Here is a 25,595-nt window from a genome sequence, read left to right on the forward strand (position 1 = left end):
CCTCTCAAAGTTGCACATTTCATCATGGGCCTCCACTGACCTAGGGAAACTCTCCCTTGGATAGAGCCTCCCTGTCACTTTTCATACTGGCTTTACTTCCTGTGCCACACAGAGCAAGATCTCCCTTCAAAGGTTTATCTGGTCTGTCCTCCTACTAGTGGAAGTTTCCTCAACATCTTTTGTGGGTGGGGGCAGCCCCTGTCTACACATCTCTACCCACCCCTATATTCACACATCCATTCACCCATCCACCTGTCCAACTAATCATCCATGGACCCATTCAACCATTCACATGTCAACACACATCTCCCTCCCTCTGTTCCAATCATGCATCCATTTATCCTCTTATCCAACTTCCCCAACGATCCATCCATCCCCTCAGCCATCCACCGCCTCACTCACCCCCCCCGGCCTGGGCCCCTGTCCCCACAGGGTCACGAGGTGTAACAGGTGGTGGCAGCAAGCTCTTCCTCCTCCTGACTGTCCTCCTGAACCCTCCTCTCTGCCAGCCCCTCGCCTCTTGCTTGGTCCCCAGGTTTCCATCCATGACCTGTCATGTCCCTGGCAAGCTGGAGCCTTCTCTGTCTCTGCCCCCAGGCCTTGTGTGGCCCCCAGGCTCTGATTTCCCATGTCTCATGGGTCCTACTGCCCCAGGCTCTGGGGCAGACCCCCTGGTCCTGGGCTCAGCACCGGGACACCCAGCGGGAGAAGTATTTGTCACACGCTTGCTCTGTGCCAGACACCAGTCATGGCAGGCACCCAGTAGAGGGGAGTACCTGGCACTTTTGCCCTGGAGGTGATCTTAGAGTGCCATTTTTAGGACCAGAGGCCCAAGTCCCTTGCGGGGGCCTCCTTCAAGTCCCTCTCGTCCTGGAGGACACACCTGTCCCATCACCAAAAGCTCTGGAGGTCCTGGGCCCCACTCTTCATTCCTCCTCTTGGCTGTGTCTACCTGGTCCATCTCCTTTCCAACAGCACCGAGTTAGGGCTTCCCTCCCTCCACTTTACAGATGGGGAAACTGAGGCCAGGGGAGGAGCACGGCTTTCTCAGCTCCCAGGGAGCCACTTGCTCCTCAGAAGGCTGCTCCTTGGTGAGGATGGGCTGGGGAGACTGTATGAGGGTTTAGGAAACCCTTGGGGCACAAGAGGAGCTCACTCCATGGGCCCACCCAGCAGGGGCCAACCCAGGCGCCATCACCCACGCTCTCCTTCACCGGTGGCCCATGACGATCTGCCTTTTGAACCCCTGGCAGCCCCACTCCATGGCCATCACTCTGGTCCAGCCTCGAACCTGAGCTGCACACGGCCCAGCACGGGCCTGATACGGGCCCCAGGGCTGATGGCAGTGGAGGCTGTCACATGGCAGAGGGCCCGGTGGGGTGGCCTGGGGGTGTGCGGGGGCTGCCCCACCGTTCCCACACTGCGCCTGTCATGTCCTCTCTCTGCTTCCTCCATCCCCGAGGGGCGGGTGTCATTATCCCCATTTTATGGATGAGGACACTGAGGCTCCACGTGCTTCGAGGTTCCCTGGATGCCGATGGTGGCTTGTCCTCGAGAACGGGGGCCGACTCCTGGTTCATCTCTGATGCGCTTGTCCCTACACGCATCGTCCGCTGAGCCTCAGTTTGTTCCTCTGTGCAATGGGACAAGCATCCCTCCCCTCCCGGCCGTGGTGACAGATAAGTGCTACCAGGCCACAGAACCGTGTAACCCTGGGTGCGAGACCTAACCTCTCAGGGCCATCTCCTGCAGGACCGGTGAGCTCATGTCAGCATCATGTCAAGAGCCCCTGGCACCGCTGGGCATGTGTGAGGTGCTCAGTGACTGCTGTGCCCCCTCCCCCCCCCCGTAGGACACAGGGCCACAGCAGCAGGCGGGGGAAGGGCATGGAAACCTTCACACCCTCCGCTGGTCCCTCTCCCAGCCTCACGGCCAAAGCCAGACTCTGCGGAGAGCTGCCCGGGCCTCCACCCTCGGCCCAGTGACTCACATGGCCCACTGGGGGTGAGGTCACTGCCACTCAGGCAGAGAAAAGGACACACCTGTTCCCTGGGAGACGCCAACGCCACGGTGAACTTGGCCTGCGAGGGCTTCCGCTCACTTGAGGGAGGCAGCAGCCTGGGGGGAGGGGGGCAGTGGGTGAGGACCCGGCCGGAGGATGGGGGCTGGGGGTGTGGCCCGCCTCTGGGGGCCAAGTGAGGGTCTGTGAACCTCAGTCCAGCCTCCAGGCCCAGTGGGCTTTGTCCCCTCTGCTGGCCTGGTGAGGGGCGTCCGTGGTCTTAGGGCTCTCAACCACCCCCCAACTCCCACCTCTGACTTAAGGGGCTACTCCATGTCGCCTGTCTCATCCAGCAAATGGGTGCCCCCAACCCACTCCCTGGCGGTGAGTTGGGGGTGATGGGGTCTCTGAGGCCAGACATCGGCCCCCTCCCCCTGGCTGGGTCCGTGCATAGCCTCTGCAGGCTCACCCTGCCTTCCGCCTGTCCCGTCCCTCCCCGACCCCCCATCCACCATAAGGGTCCTTCCAGCACCCAGCACCCTCCCCACTGCTGACCTCGCCAGGCAGGCAAGGCCCTTTCCCATCTGCCACCTGCCCTCCACTCTGCTCTGGGCCATGGACTGCGTCCCCAGGCACCCCGTTTCCGGTGGGTGTGGCCAGTGGGAGGCGTGGCAAGAGCACAGGCGGAGGAGCTCACTGCCCCACCCCCTGCTGTCCTGTGCCCTCTGCAGCGGCGGTGCCCGGTGCCTGGTCTCTGCACAGGGCTCTCTCTGGGTTCTCGTACAGGCTCCCTCGCCCGCCCTCAGGCCCAGGTAAGGCTCCCCTCCACCGCTGCCAGCCCAGCTGCTACACCTTCCCCTTAACCCCGCCCCTGCGCACAGACCCCCCACGGCCGGCACTGCGCACCAACTCCTAGTGAACCCGCTGTTTCCTCCAGGGCTCCATACACTGCCCTTCAAGGTGCAACTCAAAGGCCACCGCCTCCAGGAAGCAATTCTTTGTTTGTTCGTTCCTTCATCCATTCCACACGGACTGATCACCAGACACCACGTGAGGACTCGGTGAAGAAGATGGGGAGCCTAGTAGGGCGGACCCTCTGGTGGGAGGGATGAACAGCACCAAGTGAGCAAGTAAATAAAGATGACCTCGGCAGCGGTCGGGGCCTCAGGGAAGAGAAATAAAGCAGGGTCTCTTGCCATGAGCTTACCCTGGTCCCCCTCTCCCGCCCACATGCCCCTCACTCGCTGGGCCGGGGCTGCGGCCTTTCTCACCCTGCAGTACCCGTGTCCGTCCCTCTGCCTCTGCTCTGAGAGCCTGCGGCGGGGCGGGGAGGGGAGAACGTCGTGACTCAGCTCTCTGCACACCATCCGAATCAGCCTCACAGCAGCCCGAGTAGTAACGGTCCTCACCAGGTCCGTTTTCCACAGACTCACAAACGCGGTCCCAACACCTTGCCTGGGGGATGATACCCAAACCCAGCGCCGCCCGCCCGACTCCACAGCCGAGCTCTTTCTCCTGCTTCAGGCTGAAAGCGAAGTGCATCACCGTCATCTATATTTGCAGACTCTTGCAGAGGTGCCCAGAGCAGGGCCCAGCACGACGCCGGTGCTAGACCTCCCGCCAAGTGGGCTGAACATCAAAGACCGTGATCGTCCCGCTCCTTAAGCAGCGCGTGCCTTGTGCGGAGGGGGCCCCAGATGCCTCTATTTTCCAGATGGGAAAATGGAGGCCCAAGGCTGTTAAGAGCGTTCGGTCACATGGCATCCTGAGTTCCGCCTTCTCCTCTCAGGCCCAGGAGGCCACTCAGGGGGCAGAAGCCAGAGAAGAGTTTCAGCAGGTCCATCGTGGGGGGCACGGGGGCCAGCGGCCAAGCCCCCGCCTGGGCATGCAGGGCCTCACTCTGCTTGCCAAGCCGAGGGGAGGCTGGAGGGGGGCAAGGACAGAGCAAGGACCAGGGAGCAGCTGCTGCTTGGACCCAGGTGGTGGCCCAGGAGGTGGGGACAAGCGATTGGATTCTAGAACCACTCACCAAGCAGAGCCAGCAGGGGCTGCTGATGGATATGACGGGGGGAGGGGGAAAGAGGCGTGCAAGGTCATGCCTGGGATTCTGGTCTGAACTATTGGGCGGATGGAGGTTCCACTGATGGCAATGGGCACATGGGGCGCAGGTATGGGGGGTGATTGGGTGGGACAGAGTGGTGAGGACAAGTGGTCTAAAGGGAAAATTCTTGCTCTGTAGGAATGAAGGCTCTGGATTTTCAGAAGTCAGAAATCCAGATTTTTTTCATAAAGGCTCTTGGGTTTTAGATGTTTGCGATAAATTCAAATTTAAAATGCCATGTGGGCTAATCCCGTGCACACCAAATAAAGCACACCGCAGGTGTCTGGCCCTCAGGCTACCTCTTGTACCCTCTGTTCCTTCTCCCCCGTCAAGATTCACTGAGCTGCCACTTCCTCCAGGAAGCTGTCTGCGATTGCTCCAGCTCTAGAGGTGCTTGTGCCTCTTCACAGCACTGAAACCACCAGATTGGCAGTGACTTGAGGGTGGGTGTGGGTTTGCTTATCAATTTCTCATGCCCGCAGCAGACACTCTGGCCGAGAGGAGGCGTTATTGAATGAGTACCTACTGAATGAATGAGTATCTCTCTCCCTTGATCCTCCCACCTTTCATTTTGCAGATGAGGAAACTGAGGCCCAGAGAAGGGAGGTGACCTGTCCACGGTGGGCTCTGGGGCCAGGCTCTGTCCAGGCTGTTTGTCCGCTGACCCCGAGACTGGGCGAGCAGGAAGTATGAAGATGATTGCACAATCTTACCAGGTCCTGCCATCTGAGGGAAAAACAGGATCCTGGGCAGCTCCTGAGTGTCCAGGGAGGGTGGGGAGCCCATTCCAGGGCGACGGTGGCCACCCACTGGGGTCAGGGCAGAGCCAGACCCCTAGGACTGAACATCGCTGTGGGTGGCCTGGCTGTGGACAGAGGGACCCCCCAAGGGCAGGGTCTGACATCAGCAGTCAGTTAAAGTGACAGCCAGCCCTCCTGGGCTCTCTTCTGAGAGCTCCGACCCAGTTCCCTTTTGGCCCTGGGAGGGCAGACCGTGCCAGGGACCTTCAGGGTCTGTGCTCAGATCTGCCATGTAGATAAATCAGATGACAGAGGCGATGGAGGCCCGGCCCAGTTCCCAGCATTGGAAATGGAGAAACGGAGTCTCCGAGGTGTGCAGTGACCTACCTGAGGTCACACAGCCTGGGGGAAGCAGATCTGGGGTCCCGACTCTGAGTCCTGTATCCTTTCCAGGCTGCTGAGCTGCACTGGCCCTGGGGTCTTTACAAGCCACGCCACACACCCTTCTCCCCCACCTCAGAGTCCTCATCCGCAGAACAGGGAGAGAAGGAGAAGCCGCCCCCGCGGGGCTCTGTGCACATGAGCGCCCCTGAGGGCCGAGGCTGTGTGAACGTGCTCGTGGGGTGTGGTGCTGGGTGCAGGCTCGGGACTACACAGCCACACTCTTCTTATCTTCTGGTCTCTGAATGGTCTCGGTGCGGCAACCTTTCCAACCTCCAAGGAGACGCATCTCACTTTCATCCAAGAGAAATAATACCCGGTGGTTACTGGGTGCTCACTGGGGCCAGTGCCCTACGCGTGAGGAACTCAGCGAATCCTCAGGCTCATCCTATAAGGCAGCTTCTAGTATTATCTGCAGGGCGTGGAAACCAAGGCACAGGCAGGTGTACAGACATGCCCAGGGTGATAGAAATAGGAAACAGGAGAGCAAGGATTTGAACCAATTCTGCTCCCAAGCACCCACTAAAACCACCATGAGACACGGCTGTCCTAGTCCGGCATGGAAGTCCTTCTCAAGGTCTAACCTGAATCCCCTTTGCTGTAGGCTGAGCCCTTACCTAGCTACTTCTTAGGCGAAGGGGAAAAGCTCCGCCCATGTCCCCCATTCTGTGCTGAAAGGCCTAAGTTCTTTGGCCCCTGGCTCCCAGCTCCCTGGGTCCTGGCATGCGGGTCAGGTTACCCCAAACAGGAACCCTCCCCTTGACTGTGCACGTGCCTGCGTGCAGAGGCCTGGTGAGGACCGCCCCACCCTGGGCCAGGACCTCACCTCCTCACTTGCTTCCCAGTATCCTGTTTCCCAGCGCCCAGCCCTGTCGGGGCGAGGCCCTGCCTGAATCTTCTCCATCGCTCGTCTCCATGCACAGGCAGTTCCCAAGGCCCTCTCTGTGGACGTTACAGCATTTAATACTATTTAATGTTTTCCTTTAAGATCAACTGGTTTAAAAAGCCGTACCCTAGTCTGATCAAGCTTCTAGGTCTAACTCCCAGGTTGTAGGAACTACAGGAGACACAGGAACCAGCTGACGGGCGGGCAAAGCCACGGCATCTGGTGCAGGCATGTGGTTCACGGCGAGACTTTGAGCGGAGGGACTTTAAACCGGCTTCCAACTAGGTTCAAATTTGCAAGAATGAAAAGTTAAAAACAATGCACAAAATGCCAAATGCACTGGCTTTCGGCCCTGCATACGGTTATTTTAAAAGGAAACTTTAGATCACTCCCCTACATGGAAAACTAGTATCACTTGCTGTAAGTAGAAGGTTACCATGAAAACAACACAGTGCGATCCGATTTCAGGAGGATTCTGTGTCCTGCCAAGGGTGCCTTGCAAACCTGCCCGCCTCTGTTCCGTGAAGCCCTGGGCGAGAGGTGAGCGCCTGCACTCTCGTCCTGGGCCCACCGGGGACACTGGGCTGCAGGTAGGTCCCCGAAACACCTTTTCTCACCTTCCACTTTTCCTGCATCAGGGAGGGAGGGGTGGTGAGTGCGGGGGCAGAGCCCCCTCCTCCCCGCCCCCCGGCAGCCGGCAGGCAGTCTCTGCAGCAGAGAGGGGCTCGGTGGGGACTCAGCCTCGGCAGCCCGGGCCTTTCTGAGTCACACAATCCACAAGCTCAGAGCTGGGGCAGAGACGAAGAAACTGAGTCCCAGGCGGGGCAGGCACTGCCCAAGGTCACATGCAAAGTCTGGGGGTGGGGAACCAGGAACGACAAAACTCCAGGTTTTCTGACCTTCAGCCACGTGATCATCGAACCTTGTTCACAGGTATTCACTGCGCACCGACTGTGTGCGAGGCACAGAGGATGGGGGGCACGGGGGAACAGGACAAAGTCCCAAAGAGCTGACACTTAGAGGCGGGGGACAGAGGACAAAAGCTAAGCAAACGAATGAGATCATTTCCGATGCTGATGAGGAGGATAAAGAAGCCAAGCTGGAGGGCGTGAACGATGGCAGTTGGGGAGGGGGAGGAGGAGGTGCCACTCAGGCTGGGGCCGAAGTGCCGAGAAGGAGGGAGGGGGAGACCTGGGGCCCGGGGGCGCCAGAGGAGCAAGAGCCTGAGCACAGGCAACCAGCCCTCAGCAAGTCCTGACTCTTTTTTTTTCAAACTTTGTATTTTAAGTTAATTTCAGACTTACAGAAAAGTTGCAAGAAGCCTACAAAGAATTCTGTACCCCCTTTGCCCAGATTCCCCCCATGTTAACAGTGTATCCTGTTTATCGTATTCCTTCTCGCCATACGTGTGTGCACACACACACGCACGCACGCACAGACACGCTTGAGATCAGAATTCTCTGAGCGTAAGTCGCCCCCCTCGAGTCCCTGCTACGTTGATGTGTTCCCTGAAAACAAGGACGTTCTCTGACATAACCGAAGGACAGTTTTCAAGGTCGGGACATTCACATTGGTTCAATACTACTATCTTATCCTCAGATCTTATTCAGAGTTGCCAGCTGACCTAGCGACGTCCTCCACGGAGAACAGTCCCTGATCTTAAGCCTCCTTTGCAAACATGCGGAGGGAACTGCGTTCCCAGGACGGCCTTCAAGGAGAGCACCAGTCTGGCCCTTCGGGGGTGGACCATTCAGCTCAGAAGCACGCAGGCCCAGCTCTTCCCTCCTCTGAGTTGCCTGGACACGCGGAGCCCCTCAGGCAGGCTGACCCATCCATCCGATGGTGCCAAGACGTGGCTGAGGTGCAGACGGTCCCTCAGTGTGGATTAATCTCACGTGCTCAGTCCGGCAGTTATACTGAAGGCAGGAAGTGTCTGTCAGGGGGAGCCCAGTGGGGTCTCGTCCAGGCAACAGCATTCCCCTGAATAAACTCTCCACGACTGTAACACCCGTCTCCCGCCACCCTCCGGCCACCAGCGGGACCTCACTAAGACACAGAAGGCCTCCCGCAGGGGAGAAGCGGTCATTCGGAAGTCCGGAGCCCTGGAGCCCACCCACGCCTGCAGCGTCTGCTTTACCCGCCCTCTAGATGCACCTGGCAAGGACACACTGGTGTTCCACCCGAGGACATCCCGTTCCTCTCTCCTGGGCCGGGTTCAGCTCCGGCTGCTTGATTCTTAAACATTCACCGATTATTCGGCCGAAGACAAGCTTCTCAAGGCCCCCGGCCACCGGGTCAAAGTAAGCCTTCGGCGTGCTTCTCACCCACGCCGCACTCTGGTCCAGCAGCAGCGCCTGAGCCAGGAGGACACACTTTCGGGGAACAACGGGCGTCCTGCACCACCCAGCACACACAACCCTTCCTGCCTGCCCGCCCGTGGCGCCTGGGGACCGGCCCTCCCGCACGGGGTGCAGTGCCGCTGGAGCCCCTGTGCCTCTGGTTGGCCTCACGGGATCTCTGTTGCTCACCCCCAAAGACTCTGTCCCATACAACGCTCTAGCTCCACCACCCTCACTTCCTTTCCATGCCTTTTCTGCCAAGGGCGCTGCTTCCCTCTGTCGGTGGGAAAACCCTCTTCAGCCCTCAAGACCCGTCTCTGCTCTCCAAGTACCCCTTCTGCCTTTCCCAGCCGAAATGCTCGCTCCCTCTCCTGAATAACATCCACGCTTTCTTTGCACTTACTTCATTAATAAAAAGAAAACCCCCCATTTACCCAGAGCCAACTGTTTCCCAGGCACCCTCACACCCATTGGGTCCTCTCCCTAAGTCCATTTCAGCTCAGGACCTGAAGGTCGGAGAGCAGAAGTGACTGGGGTGTCACTGTGCCCCGAGACGGTCCCAACTTTGATGCTCTAATGAACGGAACGCAAGGGAAGTGACGCTCTGGGACTTCTGAGACCTGGTCATAAAAGCTGGCACGCCTTCTACTTGGCTCTGTCTGCCCACACCCCCCCCCCCCCGCTTTCTCTCTTTTTCTCGGGACACTTGCTCTGGGAACCCAGCCACCACGCTGTGAGGAAGCCCAGGCCGCACGGGGAGGTCCCGTCTAAGCGTTCCCCTCACAGCCTGCAGCAGCTGTGAGGTGAGCGGCCGGGTGGGGGAGGCGTCTGAGGAATGCAGCCCCCCGTCTTCAAGACGCCCCATCTGATGCCGAGCAGGACAGGCCCCACCCAGACTGCAGACCTGTGGGAAGAGCAAACACTGTCATCGTCTGAAGCCACCGGAAGTGTGCGGTAATTTGTGACGGAGCCACCGCAGGCGGAGAAGCTGCCCAGAGCCAGAAGGGGCTAGACAGTGAGGACAAGTGCGGCCGGGCCGCCTCGTGGAGCTGGTCACGTGGAGGGCACTCACCACATCCCCACTGTGTGACCTTGAGGAGGTCACCTGCCCTCTCTGGGCCGCCGTTCCCTTGTCTGAAACATGGGGAAAAGAACAGTATCTATTTCAGGAGGCTGTTGAGAGGATTCACGGAGACACCACGCGCGCAGCATTCGGCACCTGAACGAACACCCACGGCAAGTAACAGCAGTCCTGACGATGATCAAAGGGACCGGCCAGATCGGATCCCCAGCCAGCCTGATGTCAGCGCCCTCGCCGTCCCCTCAAGTCACAAAGCCTCAGGGACTGAACCTGCCGGCTAGGAGCAGACGCCTGGGCTTCAGCATGTGTGCAGGCACCCTGCAGCCTCCGACCAGCCCTGAGTCTCTGTGCCCAGCTTCCTGGGCTGTGTGCTCAGAGCTGCCAGGCCACCACGTTCACTGACTGTGACTGAGGTTGGGGAACTCTCTTCAAAACGAGCGTCTTCACACTGTGTTTTCGATACCCCTGGCCTCTGTTATTTCCAGCAGAAGGGGCTGGTGAAATCTGCCCATCAGGAAGCAAGTTGACAGCTGGTCTAACCCGAACTAGTCCTACATCTAAAAGCAGATGGGGGTACCCACCACGTGCTTGGAGGGGAGGCGCCAAAGTCAGATTGTGGGGCAAGAAAACACGGAGTTACAATCACCCTTGAAAATCTGTGACCGCGGAGGACCTGGAACTACACAGACCGAGGAAACGGCACGTGCTGTCTCAGCTTACATTCCAGGATGCCTGACGCTGTGCAGAGCTGGGGTGGATACCCACACCATTTACAGTCTTCTCCTCTCCTCTCCTCTCTCTCTTTCTCTCTTTTATACATTAAAAATATCATCCGGCTTTTAATACCAAGTGTAGGTAAGAATGTAGAGACACGGGACCGTCACTCATTGCTCGTGAGGCGGCGCACTGCTACACCACTTTGGAAAGCAATTTTGCAAAGCCCAGTAAAGTTGAAGGTACTCATATACCGCCCTGGTACAAACCCTACACACGCCACATGTGTGTGCAAGGAGCGAGTGAAGGAACACTTACTGCAGTCCTCCCTGGAGCATCAAAAAAATGGGAAACCACCGAAATCTATATCAACAGCAGAACAGTGGAATACTTTACACCAACAAAAATAAACATGAGAACTATACACAGCCACACGGATGACTCTCACCAATAAAATCTGGACTGAAAACAGCAAGTTGCATCTTGAAGAGCTATCTGTACACCCATGTTCACAGCCGCATTACTCACAAGAGCCAAAAGGTGGAAGCCACACATGTCCGTCAGTGGATGAAGAGATAAACTAAATGTGGTCTACGCACAGCATGGATTATTATACAGTTTTGAAAAGGAAGCAAATTCTGACACCTGCTACAACATGGATGAACCTGAACGATATTGCGGCGAGGGGAACAAGTCAGTCACAAAAGGACAAATCCTGCATGACTCCACTTATATGAGGTCCCGAGAGCAGTCCAATTTATAGACAGAAAGCAGGATGGTGGGTGCCAGGGGCTGGGGGAGCGGGGTGGGGAGTGTTTAATGGGGACTGAGTTTCAGTTTGGGAAGATGAAAAAGACCTGGAGATGATGGCGGGGATGGTTTCACAAGAGTGTGAACGTACTTAATGCCACCGACCGGTACACCTAAGAATGGAGAAGATGGTCAGTTTTACGTTATGTGTATTTTACCACAATTCAAAAGTTTGGAAAAGCAAGTTGTAGGTTATGACATCATGCCTGTAAAGTTCTAAAACTTGTAGAATGAGCTTTGTGTTAGCCAAATTATAAAAATGTGCATGTGAAATAAACACAGCAAATGGGCAGGGTGGGGGCACTACTGCTTAGGTTTAGCTCTGGGGGGATCGGGGTGAGATGGGATTTGAGGGCGGCCCACAGGGGCCGTCCACCGCGTCGTAACCGTTTATTTCTTTTTTCTTTTTTTTTTTTTTTAAGGGGGTGATTTTATTCAGGCTATTGCAACAGGGAGAGCCATCCAAATGTGAAGATCAAAGGGTCTTGTCAGAGTGGCTTTATCTTAGACTTTTATAGGAAGGAGTAGATAAGTTACAAGGTGGGGGGATGTAGAGTTGGAATTGTTCTGCAATCAGAAGAAGTCTCAATCAGCCGATTAGGAAGTGTAACCGTTTATTTCTGAAGCCAGGTGATGGGTATACCACTCTCTACTTTTTCTTCCCACCCGAAGAACTGTTTCACTAACCAGAGTGCCCTGAGGTCCGCCAGGCTCTAGGGCCTGGGGAGAGGGCTCTGTGCCTCCCAGGATGGGCTCTGGGCCAAAGCTAGGGGCTCTGCGGAATGGCCATCGCCCCAGGCAGAAGGCAGAGGTGCCAAGAACTTCCTTTGCACTTTCTGGTTGAAATAAGCATCTCCGCTCCTCCTGCGGCCTCAGCCTCGGGCAGGGCTCCAGGATTATTTTACATGGATTTAAGATCACTAATGAAGAATAATTAACAGCTTCAAGGGAGCCTGGCACACCCTGTGTTTAGAAGTGGTTAATTATGCATTGTCTGCAAAACACCCTTTTCATACTCGAAAGTTTTGGGTCGCTGGTTTAAACAATGGAATATGGCATCAGGAAAAGAGCCAAGTGGTTCCATGCGCCAAGTTCCTAGGGTTGGATCTCTTTGGACAGAGGTGACCACGGCTCCCTAAGCCCCCTAAGTGAGGTGCCTTAAGTGCTTCCCTGGCACTGACACTGTCAATCCCCCGGAGGGGCCATGGCAGGTGGGCTAGCTCCCTCCCCCACCGTCGCAAGCAGTTGGAGCCCTGCCAGGATGCGGTCTGGCCGTAAAGCTGGAGTCTCTCGTCCACCTGACTGATGCGTCACCATTATTTATGAACACTAGTCAATAGAAAGAGGACTGTCCCCAGCCCCAAGCATCTCATTTGCCAGTCGGGGCTCCTTGGCTGGCCCTGTGCAGCCTGTGAGATCCCTCGGTCCCCCTGACAGGCCATGTGACTCTGGGCCAGCCACTTCTCCCTCATGAGTCTCTATTTGTTCACCTGGAAAATGGGACAATTACATCCTCCCCTTCACGGGGTTGGTGGGCTTAGAACGATGCCTCCCACGTAGCAGGTACTCCGTGAGCCTCCGCATCACACTGCCCACCCGGCCTCCCTTTCTAGCCTCATTGCCTGACAGGCACCCTACACTTCAGCCTCATCTGTGACCATTTCTGAACCACGCCAGGCTCAGTCCTACCTCCACACGTTTGCTCATGCTGTGCTCCCTCCCTACTGTCCCTTCCTTATCTGGAAAAATCCTGCTCCTACGTTCAGGCCCAGCTCAAATGACACCTCCTGCAGGAAGCCTTCCTAGATTTCTCCCAGGCCAGACAGCCTCCCTCATACTGCTGGTATCTTTGTGCCACCTCTATTTATCCCCCATCCTCAACTTTCATGGCTTGTTAGTGGGTCTCTTCCCCCTCGTAAGCTGGGAGCTCCTTGGGGACTATGTCCCATTTGTCTTCCGGTCACAGTTGGGCCTTGAGAAAAGAGCACCTGCTCTGAATAAGAACCTCCCATGGTGGGAGGGGCCGAGGGGGCTCTCACTGGTTGGCCTGGAGGCTGAGCCAGGTCTCTCACAAGCACCACGTAACTCCCAGAGGGACTCTCAGCTTGCTACTCCCACCCTGAGAGTCCCTCTGGGCTCCCCACTGTGCACAGCAGGAGGCCCAGCCCCTGGTCCGAGACTCAGGTCCCCGGCGCCCCTCTCAGCTCCATGGCTTCTCACCACCACCCAAAGACACATGCCCTTTGAAAGCCTCTGGGGTTTTTCACATGCCTTTCCCTCTGCCTAGAACACCCATCTCCCCCTCTCGGCCCAGCCAACTCCTGCAGACACTTCGTTGCCCGCTCAGCTGTCACCTCCTCCAGGAAGCCCCACATCCAGATCCACTCCTCCTACCGTGTCCACCTGAGCCCCCGTGGGGTGGGGACATGCTTCCTTCATCCCTCTCGCCTCAGGACCCTGGCATACTCCTCTCCTGAGCTGCGGGGCACTCGAGACAGAGTCTACCTTGGAACAAGAGAGACCTGGGTCCAAATCCTGTGGCCACACTTACTTGTCTGCCCGCCCTTGGGTCTCACCTGCTCAAAGGGGGGCTTCAATGCCCCTCTTGCAGTAGGGCTGAGGATTGACCAGAGTGTAAAGTTCACCCTCGGCAGACACTTAACAACTAACAGCCAGAACATTCCAGGTGCCCCAGGCCCATAGGAACAAGCTCCCTGGATGGTGGGAAAGGCTGGTCCACCTGCACGAGTGGAAGATGCCCCGGGTACAGCTGGTGCTGATCAGATGTGGGGTGGGCCTCGCTCCCTGGCACCCACCCAAGAGCGGGGACTTCCTTTCTGAGGCCGCTGTGAGACCCTCAGGACTTGCCCCCTTCGGAGAAAGCCTTGGAAGAGAAAAGAAAAGCTCCCACACTTTCCCAGAACGGCTCGCATGCTAATAGCCACGGACTTCACAGAGTGTGAAATCAGGAAAAACTAATTCCCTCAGGATAGCCGGTATTCTAACTCCCTCCCCCAAGGCCTTTAATTACGGGCCGTTGAAGGCGCCCTTCCTGCTGGCCTGGGCACCGGTGTTCCTCAGCCAAGGTGTGTGTGTGGACAGAACGCACGTGCGGAAGATACCGTCAGTTTTACTAACATTCGGGGTCATGCCCGCATCGTTTCAGGGAGTAGTCCCCAAATGCCACTACCCGTCAACTGGGCCAAATCCCTAAAGATGAGGAAATTGGGGCTCAGAGAGGGAAAGTGACCTGCCCAAAGTCACAAAGCAAGCGGAGGGACTTGAACTCTGGTCTCCTGACTTCCACACCAGGGATACCCTCATTCTGCCCAAGTAAGGCAGATACCCTCATTGCCCCAAGTGTGTCTCAGATCTCTGCTTGGGATGGAGGCCGTCAAACCCCTTAGTCACATGAGCCGCCAGTGAGGTCAGGGGGCGTGGACCCTGGCAGGGCCAGGCCAGGGTGGAGGCTGCCCTCCTGTGGGGTGACAGTCCTCCATGCAAGTCCGCTCCAGGGCCAATCTCAGCAGCAAGGAACAATGAAACTCAGCGCATGGCCACAGAGCACTCGGGGGGGACCCCTTCTCTGCAGAAATCCTACCAGCTTCAGGGCTGGAGGAAGAGGCGGGTACAATTGAGCCAAGTTGCCCAGTGGCCCAGAGCAAACGCCAGCAGGGGCCCTGCCCCAGGACGAGGAGGCCCTGTGGTCGCCAGGCAGGGGACGGTCCCGCCAGCTTGGCTGCCCCACGGCAGAGGCCCTCCCGGGGCACCTACCTTTTATAGACTCCGTGCAGCGGCTGCAGGCACAGGAACTGCCAGTAATCCAGGCAAAAGGCCTTGAACTTGAGCATTTTCGCCTTTCGGTCTCCTGCCGGACCCCCGTGGCACCTCCACCGAGACTTGGAGAGGGGCTGAGGGAGCTGGGGGACGGGCCGCTCCGGCCACCACCCCGGTCCCCGCTGCCACAGTGGTCCCACTCACATGGCCCGGTGCTGCCAGCCGCCCCTCCAGCACAGCCTCCGATACAAAGAGCAGCGCACACAAAAGCCCAGCGACTCCTCCGTCAGGCTCGCCCAGGCAGCCTCAGGCTGCTGCCGCCGCGGGGGGCTGGAGCTTCTCGGGGCTTCCCCGGGGGTCCCCGGGGCAAACGGGGGCAGCCCTGGCTGCGCTGAGTGGTGGGGGCCCCCGGCCCGTCATCCTGGGGGCCTGGATACCGGGGCTCCTGACGGCGGCTCCAAAAGCTCCCTCTTCCAACTGGTCCCCAGTGGCTGCGCCGGCACCTGGCCGGGCAGTGGCCCAGCTGCCTGCCTGGCCTGAAGTGGCCGAGGCTGGGAAGACCAGGGGTGTGGGGTGCAGGCAGGGAGGGGGCGAGGTGACAAATGCCGGCCTCCTCGCCAGGTCAGTTATGTTTGGCGGAATCCCTGCTCGGCCCCGAGAGCAGAAACTCACCACGTCGCCACATGGTGCAGTGGGAACCGCTGGCTCTGAAAGGCAGCGGAGAAAGACTGACAGGGCCACCGTGGTTGCCTGGGTGACAGGGACACATTGATAAAATCTAAAATGGAACCTCGATGACAGCCGCTCATTGGCTGCCGGGAGGGGACTCCCGACGCCAGAGGGGGGGGCCTGGGCTGAGGGGCCATGGCCAGCGGGGCATTGTCAGGCAGGGACGGGGCCACAGGCACGACGGGTGGCTCTGCGGCCCGGGACCCAGCGTCACGGGCGGCCAAGCAGAACCAATGGGCCCCTCCTGGCGGGTCTGGCTTACACTCTGGACGCCCTGCGGCCCTTTCCCTACACGCTAGCCACAGGGATCTCAAATGGCCCTCCCTGCTCCACGCGGGCCCCCTGCTGCTCTCAGACTACAGGCCAAACTCCCGACTGCCCACCGGCCCTCAGCGCCCCGACTCCTGCCGACGGTCTGAGCTCTCTGAGGCTCCCGCCAGGTCCCAGAAGCCATCCCCTCTTTTAGGCCTTCCGGGCAGCGCCCTTGGCCAGAGGTGCCCTCCCCGGCCCCTCTCCACCCACCGGATCCTACCGCCAGCATCGCGTCCGAGCCCCCCGCACGCCCTGCCCTGACTTTCTCTGCGGGACGTGCCCGCCTCCGAGATGATCCTGTTGATTTACTTATCTGCTCTGCTCCCAACTGCAGCGCAAGCACCCCGGCCCAGCCCGGCTCAGGGCAGCACCTGGCCCACTGCAGGCGCCCCATCGTTTGTTGCAGGAGTGAAGAGTCCTGGAGAGCGGGATGGAAGGGTCCACCTGAGCACACCACACTCACCCCGCCTGCTACTCGGGGTCCCCGGTTTGCTCCACACTGTTGACAAAGCAGTGGTCCCATCGCATCCTTGTGTGGAGGGCTCACTCCACCTCCCCCAACCACAGAGGAGGAAACAGAGCTCCGAGAAGACCCCATCACCGTGTGTGAGGGACGACGTCCAAGCCCATCGCCTCAGACAGGAGTGGCTGCCGCCAGAGTGCTGGGCCTGCGTGTCCTGTGCCGGCGGCCGGGCGTCCAAGGCTGGGTGCGGACCCGGGCCTGATCCCAGCACCCCCCGCGTCCCGGCAAAGCCAAAAACAAAGTCACCGGCCTCAGGAGGGTGTCTCCTCCGTCCACCATCTCGGACGCGCTGCTCCTAGAGCAGTGGCTCTCCCCGCCTGGGCGATTCTGCCACCACCCCCTGCCCCAAGCAACAGTGGCCATGCCTGGGGACACTGTGGGTTGTCACAATGGGGAGGGCGGCGCTACGGGCCTCTAGTGCATTTAGAGGCCACCAAACACCCCACAGTGCACAGGACGCCCCCCTCCGCCAGGAGTGATTTAGTCTAGCGGCTCTGCAGGGTGGCTCTCCGTGGGAAGTGCCGCCGTGGACGGCTAGAAGGGAAGGGCGTCCGCGGTGGCTCAGTCGAGCGGGGAGCGTGAAGCCCAGTGAGGGGAAGGGCACGGACGCATCATCAGGATGGCCGAGCTGGACGCAGCGTGGGGCACAGTCCACCAACCCAGCCTGGGGAGAGGGGAGCTGCTGGGTAACTGGGCTGGTGACGAGGCAGGCGAGGAAGGAGGGCAGCATGGCGGTCTGCCGAGGGTGAGGGGCCTGTCTGCCAGCCAGCGGGGCCAGCCTCCCTGAAGGGCCGTCCGCCCTCCCCCAACGGGACATCAGCTTCCCTCTCACGCCTGTGGCAGAGGAAGCCGGCTGTTCCTTTGAAAGGAGGCAGTTACTGGCTGGGACCTTTGTTTCTGAATTTCCCAGGCTGTAAGCAGGCCTCCAGAACCTCCGCGGGACTGGCCACCAGAGCCCGAGGGCTGGCTTTCTCAGAGGCTCCCACAAAGCAGCAAAGCCAGCGGCCCCGCTGCGCATAAAGGGCAGAGGCCAGGCGGTCGTGCTGGGGGGGAGGGGGCGGCCGGGTCTGGCACCAACAGTCCTCTGGTCCCTGGATCTCAGTTTTCCTCATCTGTGAAATGGGAACACTGAGCTGGGCTCTGCCTATGTCCCAAGGGGATGAGGGCAGATCTCACGTAGCGTCTGTTGCTCCTCAAACGTGCCGGGAATGCTCCACATCTGAGCCTTTGCACTGGCCGTCCCCCTGCCCGGAGGCTCCTACTCCAGATAGCTGCACAGCTCATCCCTCGCCCGCCTTTCCTTCTGGTGTCTGGCTAAACAGCGCCGCCTCCAAAAGGCCTTCCCTGACTACCCTCCCATCACTATCCCCTTCACCCTGCTTTATTTTTCTTCGTAGCGCTTGTGGACAAAAAATGCGGCTGCCACTTCAGTAAACAGAGAATGCTGCTGCCATCAAGCCGTCAGCGCTGCAGCAGCCCCTGAAGGTGCGCCCTGAGGGGATTCCAGATGGAGAAAAACAGGAGAGCCGCCCTAGATAGTGGAGATGCACATCTAAGGAATAATTTCAAGGACTCTTGCACCGTCCCATACGTAGAAAAGCACTAAAATCATTAACTTGAGATGTCTGGGTTTTTGTGATTAGCAGTCCTCTTTGGGGTGGACCACATTTTTCCCAGCAGAAAGCCCTCTATCTCCTGGCTTCTCCCTTCCCTCTTGGAAGCAGGTCCCTCGGGGCTGTCACAGAGGCTGTCTCCCAGGCTACAGTCCTCGGTAAGGTCCAGATAAAACATAACTCGCAACTTTTGGGCTGTGCGCTTTTCTTCAGTCGACACACTTGTCACCACCTGATGTATCATATTAAAACCCGATTTCTCTGTCCGTTTGCTGCCTGACACAGTAGCTCTGCAAAGGCAGCAGGACAAGTCCCTGTGGTTTCCTGAGTTCCCCCCACACCCACAGGTGCTCAGGAAATAATGGCTGAGAAGCAGAGGGGGAAGGCAGAACCAAGGGGCCCTGCTGTCTTTGCTCTCTGAAGGTGCAGGGGGTCATTGGCTATGAGGTCAAGTGTGGCCAGCCTCAAGCAGCGGTGGTTACTGTGGCCACTCCCTGACCGTGACCGCCATCACTTATGTGCCCGAGCTGGAGTGAGGCCGTGGGGGTGTGGGGACCCACGTGCAGAGGGACGGTATAAGGGTCCGAGTGCCGAAGGAAGGGAGCGTGCAGATGTCCGGGAGTCTGCGTGTGTGTGTGTGTGTGTGTGTGTGTGTGTGTGTGTGGTTGTGCAGGAAGTGTACACACATGGGCGAGGAGTGTACTACAGCGTCAGGCAGTGTCCACACCAGGATCTGGGTTCAAATCCCAGCTCTGCTCACCAGCTGAGAGTCCTGAAAAAGTGACGCCTGTAAAACGGGCCGATAGCTCTGCGTGGCCGTGCAGAGGTGGGACGCTGCCAGCTTTCAGCCAACAGAAGCGACAGCCCTCACTGCTATATGCGCCGTAGCTGCAGAGCGTCCGTGTACGGGGTTACACGACAGTGTGAACGTGTGCGGACCACCCGACTCTCCGGCCTCCAGCAGTGCCCCTGGGGGTGCCCAGCCCCGAGCTGCTCAGGGAAGCCGCACCCGCGTGCCCACCCCCAGCCCTTCTCACAGCCTCAGCCGCCTCAGGCATGTAGCTGGTCGCCAGACCATCTCATCCCCATATAGCGCCTGCCACCCGACAGCTGGGGCCCAGCCCCTGCTTGACGGCTCCAGTTCCGGGCGCACTGCCTTTGTGCAGAAGCTCCCCCTCACCGAGGCCGAGCTCCCCAGTGGGACTTGGGTCTGCCGTCCACCCGCCCCCTCGCTTTCCATGCCCTGGGTCCACATCCACTTCTCAGGGCCTCACAAAGTCTGCCCTCTCCTGGGAGCGGGGACCCCCAGCCCACTTGTAGTCACCCCCACGTGTGGCGCAGACGTCCCCTCCCAGCCCCCCATCCATGCCAACCCCACTCAGGACCAGCTGCCCGTTCCTGGTCTTCCATGCCCACCTGCTGCCCCATCCAGGGGCCTCCCCTACACCACAGTCTCCAGCCCTTCCTTCTGAAGACGTCTTACAGAAACATCAAGATACAAGACGCTCAGACCACCATCCCCACTTCCACCAAGTACAGTGTGGAAACTGACAGACACTGTCGGCTTCTCCCTTGGGCTGCAGCCTTGGTCGTCATGGGAGCCACGGCTGTAGGCCGGCCCTCGGGGGACCACCAGCCTTGAATCTCGGAGGAACTATGGGCTGAGCCACGGTCCAGGAGGGACCGCTCGTAGCTGGACTTGATCTCAGGGGATGTGTCAGCACTATCTCCGGGCCCTGGGGGAATTTTAGGGCCAAATGGGGGGCTAATTTCCCCCATGGCCTCTTGGGGCCGACCCTAGGTGCTGATGGGGAGAGTGGGCCAGTGGTCCTGAGCAGGTCCAGGGTGGATGGTACAACAGTACCTGTATCGGTCAGTGGAGAGGCTGCTTCCGGTCTCCAGGGAGCTCCTGAGGTGGCAAAAGTGAGACAGGATTACCGATGACCCCAGACAACAAGCACCCCCCCCACCCGGGGGACCATGCCAGCGCAGGCCATGCTGGGTGGTGCCAGGTCAGGTCCTGGGGTAGGTGAGCAGCCCTGGGGAAAGCCTGTGGCCCCACATGCAAGAAACCATGTGCTTTTTTGCCCTCTGACAGGTCAGCCAAGACTCTGCCCCGTGCCCACCCCACACGCCAGTGCAGGGGCTCAGTGCCAGGGGGCCCTTGGCAACGACACATCCAACTGCTCCCCGTTCAATGGCGAAGCCGAGGCCCAAGGTCCCACAGGGAGTCTCCCAGCGGTGGCTCTTTGCAGGCAGAGCTGCACCCTGGGGTGTGGCCTGGGCCTGCCAGCTGGCAGGTCTGTCCACAGCCCCCGACCACAGACAACCCCTTCCCAGCATGAGCTGGCCTCTGCCCCCTCACGCTCCTCTCATCATTCCTGCCCCAGGGCCTTTGCACTTGCCGTTGCCCCTGCAATGGAATGCTCTGTCCCCATCACATTTGACAGCTTTCCAACTCCAGGAGGCCTTCCCTGTCTATAGCAGCCCTCCCCCGCCCTTCAGTACCCTCGCCCCCCACTCGTTGTCTTTCAGAGCCCCATGTGAAACAGGCCGAGTCATCTATCTGTTCGCTTATTCACTCCTGTCTGCCCGTCAGACTCCCCTCCAGAAGGCAGGGCCCCGTGTGTCCTGGTCATTGTCCCACCGAGGGGACCGGCTGTGACGGTGCCTCCTTTGATCTGTCAGCTGCTACAAACCTGGTCACAGGTGGGGAGGGCAGTCGGCGGGGGGGGGTCTGCTGAGGCCCCAGAGACGCCCGTGAGGAAACAGGCTCCGAGAAGGTAAGCGCTGTGGGTCCCCTGTTCTAGAGATCGGGTGGCACTGAGACTCGGTGTGTTTGCCTGAGACCAGCAGGTCCTCCCCAAAGAGGCCCGGACCACGGGCAGGGCCCAACACCCCCGCGCCGGGAGCCCTGGCAGAGAGGCTCGGGGTCCCGCTGTGGGTCTGGGCTCCGAGCCAGCCCACCTGTGAGGTCAGATCCCACCCCACCCCCGACCAGCCGCGCGTTTGGTACAAGTGCCTCTCTGAGCCTCAGTGTCTTCAGTAAAATGGAAGTGAGAGTACGAAGCTCCCGCGGGCAAATAATAGATCTGAGACGATGTCGAGAAACACGCGCCTCTGCTGGCTCTGCTTGGCGCCACGCCCGGTGACCGAGGCCTTCGGGTCTGGGGGTGCCTTCCACGAGGCGGGGGCCCAGCTCCCCAGCACATCCTGTCCCTGCCCTCCTGGGCAGCGGCTGCTGTGACACAGGACACGCCTCTGGAGGCGGTGTCATTGGGCTACGCCTCTCCTCCGATGCCACGCTGCTTCCCACGTGGGCCACAGCCCTCCCGCTGTGGGTGCCCCACGTGCCTCTCCGCACCCAACACCCAGACGTCCAGGGCACCTGCTCCGAGTGGGCCTGAGCTCGGCACCGTGGGCCTTGGCCTTCTGGGCCACCGCTGGGAGCCCACCACGGCTCGTCTGAGCTTCGGCCTCGTTCCCTGACCCTCCTTCCACATCCCCGCACTGACCCATGAATCTGCTACTTCCCATCCGGCTGAAGCATCGCTGGTTGCCGGACCCCACGTGCAGCAGATGGGATGCCCCAGAACCTGCCTCAGGCACCCCTCTTCTCCAGCCTCAGCTGAAGAGGCCGCAGACGGCTCCCCACTCCCCTGGAGCCAGAGCCCACTGGGGGCCGCGCACCATCGGCTCAGCCCCTCTGCCTGTGTGTCAACAGGCCTGGCCGGGGATCAGGAAGAACAGAGGACATGAGGGATGGCGTCAGGATGCCCTCGAGTCGCTCTGCCGGACTGTCACTGTCCTGTCCCCACTCTGGGGAGGACAGCGGCTTTCGAGGATGGAGAGGGCACGGCTGGCCAGACAGGCCTTCCCTCCCTCCCGGTCCAGGAACCGTGCTGGGAGCTGTGCTGGGAGAGGTGAGGAAACCCGGCCTCCTGGAAGCCCCAAGTCTGGACAATCCCCCACCTGGCTGCTCATGCCATGCGAGGTAACACCAATGTGATGTGACAGGGACACAGCCAATGGTGCTGGGGTTCCTGGAGCCCACTCTGCCCAGGCCCAGGGTTGCCCTCCCCAGCTCCAGTCCTGCTCTGACTACATCGTGATAACACGGCACCATCTCGGCCTGCCACAGACAGTCCACCTAGTGAGCGCTAGGTTCTTTCTCCAAATGCTTCCTCGCCTAACCCCTGCATGAACCTCACAAGGCACACGGAATCATGACCCACCTTTACAAAAGCTGACCATGCGGCCCAGGGGCTCCCTGTACCTGGAACACCACTCCATTCCCTGCCTTTTCATCCTGCAGTAAACTCCTATTCACCCTCCAAAACCCTGCTCAAAGGTCAACTCCTTTGTGCAGACTTCTTTGCCTACTTTATCCCCCTAATCAGACTCCTTCCTTCCTTCCTTTTTTCCTCACTCCCTCTTTCCCTCCCCCCTTCGTCTCTCTCCCACTCCTCTAATGACAGTGAGTATTTTTTGAGCAGTTCCTATGGACGAGGCATTGGTATTAACAGTTGACCAGTGTCACCTCATTTGGTCGTCACCACAGCCTGTGAAGGAGGCACGGGGACACCCCACCACATTGTGACACTCGGGTCCAAGATATGGAAGGGTGCACAATAATTCCCCCCCAGGCAGTAGTGTCCACAAGGCACACACGTGAAGACGGGGACCCTCCCAGACGTGCAAGGCTGACCTGGCCTGCTGTGGCCCAGCTCTAAACCCTGTGACAAGCGGGGGTCCCTGCCTGGGCTCCCCACTCCTCCCCACCCATGTCCCGCCCATCCCGGGGAACCCCTCGGTGGCCTGAACCCCTCGGCGGTCCCCCTCTCGGTGTGCTGCTGACCCTGACAGCCCAGCTGGGACTGGCTCTGATGGGGACCCTCCCTCTGCCCGGTGCCCTGCCGGGTCCACGCAGCCTTGTTGGCCACAGACTGAGGCCCTCTCTGCCCGTCACCCTCCTTCTCCGCTCAGCCCAGCTGCCAACAGGAGGGGCACGGCCCAGCACCTGAACTGGGAACCAACGGCCTGGGACATGCCGGAGCCCCTCTTTGCCTCGGCCTCCCCACCCAGAATGAGGGGCGGCGGTAACAGCTCCACCTCACACAGTCGCTGTGAGAAAGGTGAGGTGCTGCCCACGGAGCAGAAGCGCCTTGTATACCAGAAGGTGCAGAGCAGGTGTGTCTGCGGTACCACACGCTATTATATGATTACATCCAATAATGTTTAGTGAGATGTTAGAGCCTAGAGGTTACAACGTGAATTCTAGAGCCAAGAGGGCCGGGGTTCGGATCCCAGCTTTGCCACACACTAGCTGTGTGACCTTGGGCAAATTAATGAACCTCTCTGTGCCTCAGTTTAGGGTCCTCTTTTACTGTGTTTTAGGAAGATTAAATACGTTAATACATTTAAAGCACTTAGAACAGTGCCAGGCACAGAGTCAGTATTCCATAAATCCAGCTACGGCCAGTACAGAACTCAAAACAGTAGCATATTATGTTATGTATTATATGAAGGTGTGATACGGCCAGTATACGAATGATCTTAACGTGTTGTATTAACACACCGATTCTATATTAATAGATGTTTGTTTTACCCACATATCTAAAATCCTCATTTATAGGGGAAACGGGCTGTGAGTGGTGACCGCGCAGTACCACGGTCTCTTACTGAGGTGTGGTGGCCCCAAGTCCAGAGCTCAGTCTGCTCTGCTGGGCTGCGGCTCCTCCCGCCGCCCGGGGGCCCCAGCATCTCCGGAGGCCCCTGGACCAGGCTCGCGGACGCGGCACTCTGGATCAACTGGGCAGGGCTCCAGTCCTCCTCCCGCCTCCAACGCAGGCTCCGGGGAAACAGCCCCTTCCGGCCACCCTGGACAAGGCGACTGCCCTGGCGACAGTCCCTTCTGAAGCCCCTGTCCCCAGTCCTACATGACCGGGCTCCTGGGGAGGCCACTTCCTTCCCCCTCAGAGGAAAGTGGCTGTTCCAATCCTACTGGGAGCGGCAGTGCTTCCATCCCCGGCCGTGCGGTAGACACATGGACGCTTCTAAGAAATACAGATGTACTGACGCCTGGGCCCAAACCCAGACGGATGAGTCAGAACCTCTGAGGGCCGTGCTCCTGCACCTTGGGTGTTTTTTTTGTTTGTTTGTTTTTGTTTTTGTAACTCTTCACTTTGAAATAACCACATTAAGATTCACAATAAGTTGCAAAATAAAATGTACAGGGAGGACCCAGGCAACCCTCCCCCAGCCTCCCCCAGCGATAACATTGCGCACCAAAAAATGTTGCCCACCATCAAGCCACCGGCCACTGCAGCTGACCTGACACAGCGCCCTGAGGGGATTCAGGATGGAGAAAAAGAGGAGACAGGCCCTAGAGTGTTAAGATGCTTATCGAAGAGTAATTTCAATGAGCCCAGACTCTTGCATCTTCCCATACACAGAAAAGCACTAAAATCATTAACTTGAGAAGTCTGTTTTTTGGTGATCAGTAGTCATCTTTTGATGTTGCATGCATGCGTGCGTGCATGTGTGTGTGTGCATCTATGCAATTTCACCACATATGTAGCTTTTTGTGACCCCCCACGATCGAGTTCCAAGACCGTCTATCACATGGCACTCGCATGCCACCCCTCCCTCCAGAGCCACACCCACTTCTCCCCCAATCCTTCACTCCCAACAGCCACCAATCTGTCCATCATTTTGTCATTTCAGAATGTTATACAAACTGAATCGTACAGGATGTGATTTTTCAAGACTGGCTTTTTTCACTCACCATAATTCCCTGGAGGTTTATTCAAGCTGTTCATGTATCAACAGTCCCTTCCTTTTCACAGCTGAATAATATTCCACAGCATGGACGTACCACAGTTTTTTTTATCCATCCCCCCTGGGAAGGATATCTGGGCAGGTTCCAGGTTGGGGAGCTGTCAGGGATAGAACTGCTAGGAACCTTCTCCTACAGGTTTTTGTGTGAATGTTAAGTCTTCCCTTCTCTGGAACAAATGCCCAGGAGTGCCACAGCCAGGGTGTTTGGTGAGAGTACACTTACTCTGAAAACCCCCCTTCTAGAGTGGCTGTACCCTTGTACATTCCTAGCAGCAATGCAAGTGGGATCCAGTTTCTCTGCATCTTGGCCAGTGTTTCGTGTTGCCCCTGTTTTTACTTCCAGCCGTTCTGATGGACGTGCAGTGAAACCTCACCGTGGTTTTAGTTCAAGTTTCCCTGATGGCTTACAACGCTGACCATCATTTCATGTGTTTATCTGCCGCCCGCCTATCTTGTTCGGTGCAACAAAGGTGCACCTTCATTTTTAAAAGCTGCCCAGGGCTTCCCTGGTGGTGCAGTGGTTAAGAACCCACCTGCCAATGCAGGGGACATGGGTTCAAGCCCTGGTCCGGGAAGATCCCACATGTTGCAGAGCAGCTAAGCCCGTGCGCCACAACTACTGAGGCTGCGCTCTAGAGCCCGCGAGCCACAACTACTGAGCTCACGTGCCTCAACTACTGAAGCCCACGT

At 58.5% G+C, this 25,595-nt stretch overlaps 1 protein-coding gene across 10 annotated transcripts in view; it reads right to left on the reverse strand.

Moving 5' to 3' along the window:
- The window catches only part of IQSEC1 (IQ motif and Sec7 domain ArfGEF 1), a 333,736-nt gene that overhangs the window by 114,131 nt on the left and 194,010 nt on the right, over positions 1-25,595 (reverse strand). For 7 of the 10 annotated variants that reach the window (XR_014232235.1, XM_082345195.1, XM_082345194.1 and 4 more), the window contains exon 3: positions 19,930-19,974. The exons of 2 other annotated variants lie outside the window; for them this stretch is intronic. Coding sequence is in view for 7 of the 8 variants with exons in the window: in XM_082345195.1 (XP_082201321.1) it covers positions 19,930-19,974 (45 nt within the window). In the remaining variant the exon portion in view is untranslated. Of the gene's footprint in view, positions 1-14,885; positions 14,978-19,929; positions 19,975-25,595 lie in introns of those variants that run through there. One more of the 10 variants, XM_082345190.1, reaches the window with a different exon arrangement.

This window comes from Balaenoptera borealis (assembly GCF_965194805.1).
Source record: "Balaenoptera borealis genome assembly, chromosome: 12".
In the NCBI taxonomy this organism is placed as follows: Eukaryota; Metazoa; Chordata; class Mammalia; order Artiodactyla; family Balaenopteridae; genus Balaenoptera; species Balaenoptera borealis.